This window comes from Hypomesus nipponensis, chromosome 22 (assembly GCF_054491055.1).
Source record: "Hypomesus nipponensis isolate SF chromosome 22, ASM5449105v1, whole genome shotgun sequence".
Taxonomy (NCBI): domain Eukaryota; kingdom Metazoa; phylum Chordata; class Actinopteri; order Osmeriformes; family Osmeridae; genus Hypomesus; species Hypomesus nipponensis.
In genome coordinates, this window is record NC_140382.1 from 19,915,731 (window position 1) to 19,926,138 (window position 10,408).

A 10,408-nucleotide genomic window follows, 5' to 3' on the forward strand; every position below is an offset into this window, starting at 1 on the left:
AGGGGCTGGGCAGAGGAGGGGTTGTTGGGGGGGAGAGGGGCTGGGCAGAGGAGGGGTTGTTGGGGGGGAGAGGGGCTGGGCAGAGGAGGGGTTGTTGGGGGGGAGAGGGGCTGGGCAGAGGAGGGGTTGTTGGGGGGGAGAGGGGCTGGGCAGAGGAGGGGTTGTTGGGGGGGAGAGGGGCTGGGCAGAGTTGGTAAATCGATAGGCTCTCTTATTTCGCTCTTAGTCGTCGTCCTCGTCCTCGTCATCATCATCATCCTCTGGGTCTCGCTTCCTCTTCTCTCCTTTTCCTGCCTCGGCTTCTAGGAGAAAGCGGACCTCCAGACATTAGACACCTCACATCAAAACATTCCTCTGTCAGCTGACTGGTGGGATGTTGTGTGTGACGTGTTCGGTACCCACCATCTTCCTCATCATCATCATCTTCATCCTCGACTTCACCTTCCTGTCCCAAGCCTTCCTCCTGGAAAAGTGAGGACCACGTCAGACTCAACAGTTTGTTGAAATGAGCGTCTGAAGCCAAGATGGACTCTATCCTTTGTCATCTATAAAATGTATGTCTATGTGGTGTAGGGATGTCAGTAGTCGGTGCCAATACCAGTAAAATAATACGATTCGATGCCAATTTCGATACCAAGGTAAAAAAAAAAAAAAAGGATTCCATGTACTTGAACTTGAAACATTAACTTCTTTATTAAAATATTTGAAAAATAGCTAAATGTCATAAGATACAAAACAAGTGCATTAGAGCATAGCACAATATAAAGTGCAATTAAGCCATTCAGCTACCAAGATGAACATGAGTTTTGGCAAAATAGCATAATTTTTCACAGCATTTCACAACTTCTTGGCTAGTTCAAGGTTTTTACTGAGGAAAACTAACTTGTTAACATTGTCTTGGGTAAGTCAGGCCTCCATTCATTTTCCACCAGATGAGGGGATCTTCGTCTGCGCTCAGTTCTGGCATTTTGCTATATACCAGGAACTCAGCATTGAACTTATCTTGTGTGGAGAGCCCTGCTTGAGATGATGGGACATCACTGCCCTTCTTCTCTCGTTGAATTGCTGAAAGCAGATGCTTCAAATCAGTCTTTGACTTTTTAGATGGCCTGATTTGGCTCGAGGCCTCTGCTCCTGTTGCCATGGTGGTTTCAGATGTGTACCAGCTCCATCATCGGTATTCCCCACTTGCTCCAGGAGACTTTGCTTCACATCATCCTCCAGAGTAACAAAACTGGCCTTAAACCTTGGATCTAGGTAGGTGGCAGTGTTTAGAAGAAGCTGCACCTCCCCATTCTCATAACGTTGGTTGAGGCTTTCCCTTACTGAGCTCTTCATCTCTCTAGTAAGTATAGTGTCATCCTCCTTATCCCCGAGACAAGAGAGCATCTTCCATAACAGCGGTAAGACAGAGGAGAGGGTAGTTTGCTTCTCACCACTGAGTGCATCTGTAAAAGGACTCAGTGGCTCAAGGACTTCTTTCAGTGTTTCTAGGATTGTGATGTCATTGTCTTTTGGCATCAGGTGCCATTTTTTTCTGGCCTCTGCCAGGACTGCACACAGAGTTTGCTGCTGCTCCACAAATCTCTCCACCATGTCATAAGAGGAATTCCAATGGGTGGGTGCATAATGTATCAAATTGTGTTCTGGGAGTCCAAGTTGTTTTTGTTTTGTTTTGAGTTGTCGCGACAGCTTTGATGACCTGGTGAAGGCAGATATGGTTCTGCGCAGCCTTGACAGGGCTGTAGATACCCTCTCGATGTTGATGGCTTTGTTAACGGCCAGGTGCAAGTTGTGGCCAAAACAAGGGATCCATTTGTAGTCATCTTTAAAAGCCTTTTGGTTGTTGGATGCATTGTCTGTTGTGATGCCTGCTAGTTTTGCAATGTCCAACTTCCACTCCTCAGTAACAACTTCGTCAAATGCCTCCCTCAAACCATTTTAGTATGACAGATTTAAAAAAAAACAGATAAAGTAGGGATGTTGTTAATATGAATCAGAACTCACCTTGAATTCTTTGAACAAATCCGGATGACGATCTTTCAGGTGTTTGGCTAAATTGGAAGTATTACCTCCCTTGGTCTGAAGACCACGGTAGCATCTTTTACAAATTGGCTTCTGCGGATGAATTATAACCCCGCTGTCATCTGCCTCAAACGCAAAATACTTCCAAACCCGAATTTTTGTGCTTTTCTTGTCAACGAGTCGAGATGGGGCGATCTCAGCAGCTGCTGTTGCCATCTTGGTTTTCTAAATTGTAAACGCCGGCTGGAACAATCCAGAATACTGCCCCCATCAGTTCCAGAAGAGGCGCAGCACCGATGCTAACATCTGGCATTGGCGCTCACGGTGCTTCCAAAAAATGGGCATCGTCGGTGTTTTGTTATTTTGGCATCGGAAGGTATCGTAAGTATCGGTTCTCGTGACATCCCTAATGTGGTGTGGTCATGCTGCTTGTCAGTATTGCTTTCCTCGTACTGGGATTCGAACTGAGGTTGAGGTCCTCTGACTCTCAAACACGGCCTCAACTTTTACAAACTGATTCGAATGAATGTGTCGTTATCAAAATCAGCAGAAGCCTGGTAATGACCCACTCATTAGAATGAGGCGTGTTGGAGCACGAGAACATCTAGAAACATGCAGGACAGGACGTCATGAGGACCGGGGTTGAGGACCACTGGTGTGGAGGACCACTGGTGTGGAGGACCACTGGTGTGGAGGACCACTGGTGTGGAGGACCACTGGTGTGGAGGACCACTGGTGTGGAGGACCACTGGTGTGGAGGACCACTGGTGTGGAGGACCACTGGTGTGGAGGACCACTGGTGTGAAGGACCACTGGTGTGGAGGACCACTGGTGTGAAGGATCAGAGAACACCACCACCTACCTCTTCATCTACGCTGGCCTCCTCGTCATCCTCTTCTCCTTCTACCTCCTCTTCATCATCATCATCATCCTCGTCCTCATCAAAGTCTTCCTCCTCCCCGTCCTCGTCCTCCTCACCCTCTAACAGGAGGAAACACCACACAGCAGAACAGAGATTAGACCCACAGTGGACAACACTCGTCTTAAATTGAAAAATCACTTGTCTAAGTGGACGTTATCTAAGGAAGAAAGGATGACTGTGTGGAGGATGACTGTGTGGATGATGACTGTGTGGATGATGACTGTGTGGATGATGACTGTGCGGATGATGACTGTGCGGAGGATGACTGTGCGGAGGATGACTGTGCGGAGGATGACTGTGTAATAAAAGGCAGGAAGAGAGTCGAACCCTCGTCATCATCGTCGTCCACCCCATCCACCTCTCCGTCTGAGTCCGATGCTTCCCTGTCCTCCAGGTCGTACCCATCCAGGTATGTGAGCTGGGGCAGCAGCTTGAACACGCTCTCTCTGTAGTCGTTCAGGTTCGTCACCTCACAGTTAAACAGGTCCAGGCTCTTCAGGTTGTCAAGCTTTTTCTATGAGAAACAAACACATTCTCCTCACATTTTCATGAATTCAGCAGCGCAAGGAAGTCCAGCAGGAGATCAAGGATCAGAAGTGCTTAGGTCTAACCTAGACCTTGGTCTGACCGAGGCCTAACCTAGACCTTGGTCTGACCGAGGTCTAACCTAGACCTTGGTCTGACTGAGGTTCAGTGGTCAGAGTCAAGGAGCGGTCATCAACTACAGACTAACAAATTACTTAATTAAACAGTTGTAGCAGTAACAATAACGCGTTGTAACAGCAACACTTATATTTAAAGTAAAAATGTAAACGTGAAATTGTAAGTGGGATGTGACTGGCGGTTTTACACTTCAGTAGGCTACTGGTATCGTGTCGCACTTAAATGTGTCCTGCCTGGGCGCCAGTAGGCCTACTCACCAAAGGTTCCAACGTGCTGATGTCCTTCAGTTTGTTTCCGCTGAGGTTTAGATGCGTGAGGTTGGGGAGCTTCTCTGCTAAAACGTCGAGGCCACCAGTGATTCTGTTGTCGCTGAGCTCCAACTGACAAAAATAAAATAGGGTCGAATTTGAGACTCTCCTAAACCTGTAGTTTACGGTATTTCAAACATTGGCTGGTCTAACGTAGCATAGAACGGGAAAGCAACTTTACCTTTTTGAGTTTTCCGAGTTTGGGGAGGTTAGAGACGGACATTAAGCCAACATTTATCAAACTGAGAAATTCCAAGTTGACAAATTCAGCTGTGAGACCTTCAATTTTCCCTTCATTAGATCGACAGTTGTCAAGGACCAGTTCTCGTACCTATAAAATAATACAAACAAACTTAAATATTGTATTCATTGTTTGAACATATTAGTTAAAGCTGTTACATGTTTCAATATCCTAGGTTTTAAGGTTTTCAGTGTAGAGAAAAGCACATGACACGTGTCTGACATGTAGCTACAATTCTAACACAATTTGTAACAATTGACAGCATCAGTTTGAGTCGTGAACTTATAACGTGTACAGGAACCTAGATAGACGTGTTTTTCGAAAGACTACCAACTAAATAACAACTTTAATAAATCCCTTACAACATAATGCCCTACATCCACGCTTGTCTAAAGGAGGAGTTTACAGTGTGGGCACAACACTATAGCTGCGCAATCAAATGCTCGATTAAACGTTGAACAAAGTTATTGTAAAACGTCAAAGATCATGATTTGCGCCCTCTCAAAGTCAAACACCAAAAATACTACTGCGTGTCCACGATAAGTGTTTCAATATGGTAAAGCGACCGCGGGTGTATTCTTTGAGACATATGCCAGGAAGAGGAACGGTAGAAAACAGATGCACCTTTCCCTTGCTCTGCCGATGCAGTCACTAATGACAAATGCAATGATTTTTGTTAGCTAGCAGCTCGCTACAGGCTAGCCAGCCATTGCCCTTTTAAGCGCTGCGTGCAGTGAAGAGCTGCAGGAGAAGTTTGTCAGCCGCCATTACCCACACTACAGCAACGGGAAGGATTGCGAATATACTCAGTAAAGATATACTTTTTATTTTCAAATGAAATTTGAGAGGGGAATTGGATCGTCTTGTCGTCGAGCGATCGAACGATATTACAGATTGTTACGTTATATCGGCGTTTCTGTTCCAATGGCGAAGGAAATATTCATAACGGAAATTAGTAAGACAAAGATGGAGAAAGTTCCTTTCTCCAGAGCTTCAAAGACGACAGAATGACAACATGGCGATTCCTGAGATACAGTATGCAGACATCTCTTGAACACTTCGACGGGAAATGACTGCTAACACGTAGTAATACAGTATAAATATCAATTTTTAATCCTCTTTCACTGTATAATATTTGTATACATTTTTGCATGAACGAAGGGCGCGGGGATGTCGAATTTTAACTACCCACGCATCGAACGGGTAGCTCGGTGTCGTGTCAGTCAGGCAGACTGTTCCCCAAGCCGGCGACCATACTAGTACTTTCAGATAGTATTGTCTATGTACCGGGTCAAAAGTAAAAATTTCTGCGAAATTACACAATACAGTTAATCTAAACCCAGGGCATCATAGTCTGTAACAGATGGATTTATGCCGTTTAGTCGTTGTCCCTGGAACATAATATGGCGGGAACCAAACATTGTCAGATCCGTGCCGGAATTATTGGAATTGATTCATTTAATTTCAGTATGATTCAATAAATCAACTAACTTCGGCAGAGAATAGTCTAAAACCCTAATGCTAATATTACGCAACTTCATTCTGGATTTAAACTTTATACAGCCCATCATAATTGAGGGTTGGTATTGTTGTTTGGCCAGTCTAAACTTGACTTGGTTGGTGGTGATGAACTGTAAACGTTTACATAAATTGGAACATTGTAACTTGGTGGATTGATTGTAGCTATATAGGATTTGGGTGACTCGTGAGTCAGTGACTAAATTTTGTGTTTGCGTATCCAGCTAGCTACAGCTGCTGAACGTGTCCCGACCCAATCGGGATAAATGATCATTGCTCCACCCGTGATCTTGATTAAGAGATCAAAAGTATTACGAGGCGTTTTTTCGTTTTTGACTAATTGCTGAGGGGTGTAAAGTGCATTGTAATAAAGGGCGCCCCATTTTAGCAGTTATGCTAGCCACAAACATGGCTTCCAAGGTCTATATAAAATAAACCATTTCGTTAGTCAGAACGCACGGGAGGGAAACTGACATTCTTCTAACGCCGATGTAAATAGAAGTTAACAAATTGGGCCACATCGTTGCCATCGAATCGCGTGTGCAACCATCGACCGAGGGGACTGGGAAACGTTACAACCCTGCAATAATGCCAGCAAGCTAAAGAATCGGCTTTCGAAAGTAACGATTGAATATAGCTTTTCTCGTTTTGTTGCCCCTTCACGCCCTAACGGATACTCTATAACAGATAAAGCTGGTTACAGTTAAGTATTTTCCGCCCTATTAATAAATGAGAAACATAAACCCCATGTGGTCACCATTTGCTAGCTACACAGGTCACTTGGAAAGCAAAAAAGTAGCAAGCTAGCAATGCTAGCCAGAAAACTAAAGGTTTGGTTTAAAAGGCAGACTTACATCAGATGGTGTCATGTTTCGAAGCTCCAAGTGGATCCTCTTTTTCATGTCCATTTTGCCCTTCCAAAAGTTTAAACTTTTCTCTCTGGGGTTTTGCTGGAATCTTTTCTCAGTCCAAATGCTGAGAGATGCCCTAATGGAGGAAGAATATGGGACTGTATAATGAACTGAGCCAAACGCCAAGTTAGTCGGGGAGAGGAGAAACCATGGAGGGAAACGGGACTGAAACAAAATATATACTAAACAGCGCCATCTCTGGCCAGAACCTCCCACTGCCGTTAAAAAGGCATTGCAGTCACTAAACATGACGATGCCGTGGAACTGTTCTAATGGTGGTGGTGCAATTTATTTCTGAAGTAATGTGTGTTATGTAAAAAATAAAATAAAAAAAGCCTTAATCTCCATCTGTCATTCTGTTGAGCTAATATGGATTTGTATGTCTGATAATTCGTCGTGTCATGTTGAAAAATGGAAAAAAATGAATTTATGGCAGGTATTGTTGTATACATGAATTTTTACATTAAGTTATTTAGCAACTTGCTTACGATGACAAAACACACCCCAGGCTAAGTTCAGTAAGGATTTATATTTCTAAACAAGTTATACGTAATATGATTTACTTTGAATGTTTTTATGGCTTAATTCCTGTTTTGCCCAATCAAATCACATTAACACTTTTTTTAATTAATAACAAACATGGCCTACCTGCAGACTCAACCCTGTTGTTGGCCATAATCATTTTTTTAGTATCTGTTGTACAGCATAATAGTAACCACATCTTACACAGCTGACCTATACATCAAAAACAATTGTACTTATTCAACAAAAAGTCTACAATACTTATTGTATAAAACAATTTTGACATGAGCAGTGATTTGAGGAACAAGCGTAACTGTAATCTGTGTTGGATGTTGCAGGAGTACCTGCATGTCCCTATAGCCTGGCCTGGAAGCAGCTTGCAGTTGGTTTGGTTAGCAGTGAAGAGGGCATTGTAGGTCTCCTACGAGGGGGAAATTTCCCCTGTGCCACTTCCTGCATGGACTCACGGTCCCCCAGATTGAAGAGGGCTCCTGTGTGCTCACCCCACAGCCTCCAGTCAGACTACCAGCACCAAAACACCCTCTGACACAGGACAGGAAGTACACACACACACACACACACACACACACACACACACACACACACACACACACACACACACACACACACACACACACACACACACACACACACACACACGCTCAACAGAGGCTGTTGAATAGGCAAACTAGGATGCATTCTGTGGAGGCTGGTGGATATGCCTGCTCTAATTTACATAGACATCCTACATTTACATTTAGTCATTTAGCAGACGCTCTTATACAGAGCGACTTACAGTAAGTACAGGGACATTCCCCCCGTGGCAAGTAGGGTGAAGTGCCTTGCCCAAGGACACAACATCATTTGACACAGCCAGGAATCGAACCAGCAACCTTCTGATTACTAGCCCGATTCCTTAACTGCTCAGCCATCTGACTCCCCATCTTCCATGTTTAGTTTCTGGAGAGGTGATATGGTTTAAGGTGTCTGACTCAAATATAGTTTACTTTCTCCTACTTCACAACAAGTATCACTTAGTAAGTATGTGTATAAAAACAATTCTCACAACACCTCCAGAGATATACAAGTTGTTTACTCGGATGTAATACGGTGTATTACTGCTGTAAGTCTACCTGTGTTTCTGTGGTAACACAGAACATACACAGTTTACAATAATAGAACCATTCATCACACGCAATCCAAATACCAGTTTGTGACCACGATTTCGTACGGTATTGATACATCAGTGCTCTATCCAGTTGACAGCATATGCGTCTTCCAGCACACAGGGTCATTGTAATACTCTGGCCATCTACAACGCTGCACACACAGATGGTAGTGGAGGGTATTTACCAGTAGTGGGCGATGTTCCATGTATTTCAACCAAAGCGCTTTCTCAGTCGAACTAACCATGAGTTTATCAAACAGCACATGTATGTGTGCCTGCCTGCCTCTCTCACTGTCCCTGCTTATCATAACTGATTAGAAATACTCGCAGTCTGGCAGCAGGGAGCGGGGTGGTTGTTAGAGGCAGTATACCATGCTGGGATACTACTTCAAGTTCTTTGTGTGTTTAAGATAGTTTGAGTGTATTTGTGTGTGTGAGTGTATTTGTGTGTGTGTGTGTTTGTTTGAAAGCCTACGGAACTCAAACCATTCTTATCGCACATTGTTGCGATTTTGGGCTTACGTTTAAAAAGAAAAACATTGACACACACATCATTGTTTTTACTTAACTATAAAACGTTCTCCTTCAAAACCGCAGATTGTCATTAGGATAAAGTCCTACACATCTACTGAAAAGAAAAAACTGTACGTTCATGTTCTCCCCTTCCTCACAACAGTCTGGAGAGAACACTCATGTTCAGTGAATGTCTGCATCTGAATAAACCAGCAGAAACGTCCTGATCTGGGACCAGTTGTTGATCACTGAGCCAGGTCTCTGATCTGGGACCAGTTGTTGATCACTGAGCCAGGTCTCCGATTTGGGACCAGTTGTTGATCACGACTGAAAACCCTCACAAACGACGGGAAATCGATTCTAGGTCAGTGGCCACGTGCATGCAGGGATTCAGATTCCTGCACATGCAGCTGTAGCGGAGGCCTTCAGCCTCGCCTGGTCTGAGGAGAACACCGTCAAGACCAGGGGGCCCTGGCCCCATGCCCAGCCATGACGCCCCACTGCCAAAAGGGGGAGGAGCTTGTCGGCTGGGTGTGTGCTCAGCAGGGAGGACAAGCAGCAGGCCCCATGTGCGGGGGGGAGATTGAGAAACGCCCTGGACGAGGCCCTGCTCCCTGGCAGAGAGAGGGAGATAAGAGGCGTCTGCTGTGGGCTGGCTTCCTGGAGAAGCAGAGTCCCTCGTGAGAGGCAGGGGGAGGGGGGCACTCCGCCCTTCTTTTCCCGCGTCTTTTGAAAACAAAACGAGCCAGTGTTGCTGGGGAGCATTCTCCTCTCTCTCTCCTCTCTCTCTCCTCTCTCTCTCCTCTCTCTCTCCTCTCTCTCTCCTCTCTCTCTCCTCTGTCTCTCCTCTGTCTCTCCTCTGTCTCTCCTCTCTCTCTCCTCTCTCTCTCTCTCCTCTGTCTCTCCTCTGTGAGAAGAGAGGAGAGGAGAGACAGCAGGGAGACAGAAGATAAGAAAAAACGTGGGGAGTGGAAATAGATGTCTCTTGGATTAGATTAGTGTTTAGTATCGACTGGATTCTCAAGCTTGTGTGTTTAGGGAAAGAAGACAAAGAAAGAAGCAGGAGAACAGGAGAAGAGAGAAACATTGATGTAATGTTGTTCAGTTTGAGGGGTGGGGGGTTTGTCTCGAGTGAACGAGACAGAACCTGTTATGGTTTCAGGGATGCAGCTCTGTATGGTAACCACACAGCTATGTAGACACTGTCACACTGACGTGAAAGAGAGAGATGGAGAGGGCAAGAGAGACACAGACTGTGACAGATGATCAGTCTCATTACCAGGGTCAGCTCTGGTAGCTAAACTCACTGTTGCTTGGGCTGTCTGTCTGGTTACAGTTTGAACCTTCTCACAGGCAGATAGAAGCGCGCACACACACAAGCTGGCATACACACTGCAGGTTGTTTTATATGTGCGGTCTCTCTCTCTCTCTCTCTCTCTCTCTCTCTCTCTCTCTCTCTCTCTCTCTCTCTCTTTCTCTCTCTCCATCTCTCTCTCTCTGTCTCCATCTCTCTTTCTCCATTTCTCTCTGTGTCTCTCTCTCTGTGTCTCCCTCTCAATGTCTCTCCCTCCTAATCTCTCTGTCCCTGTCTCTTTCTCTCTCTCTCTCACACACACA

At 45.0% G+C, this 10,408-nt stretch overlaps 1 protein-coding gene and 1 pseudogene across 2 annotated transcripts; both read right to left on the bottom strand.

Moving 5' to 3' along the window:
* Positions 1 to 6,815, bottom strand: anp32b (acidic (leucine-rich) nuclear phosphoprotein 32 family, member B). Of its 2 annotated transcripts, none has more exons than XM_084686919.1 (7): positions 6,532 to 6,815; positions 4,100 to 4,249; positions 3,868 to 3,990; positions 3,275 to 3,461; positions 2,888 to 3,006; positions 403 to 463; positions 1 to 302 (listed from the first exon to the last, which is right to left on the bottom strand). In XM_084686919.1, the coding sequence occupies exons 1-7, from the start codon at positions 6,583 to 6,585 to the stop codon at positions 223 to 225; spliced, it is 774 nt and encodes a 257-aa protein (XP_084543045.1). In that variant the 5' UTR covers positions 6,586 to 6,815; the 3' UTR covers positions 1 to 222. The 2 variants fall into 2 exon arrangements, with proteins under 2 accessions (XP_084543045.1, XP_084543046.1); XM_084686920.1 differs by having other exon boundaries at positions 4 to 299; positions 6,532 to 6,813.
* LOC146237112 (uncharacterized) lies at positions 669 to 2,869 on the bottom strand (annotated as a pseudogene).
* Positions 6,816 to 10,408: the final 3,593 nt, after the last annotated feature.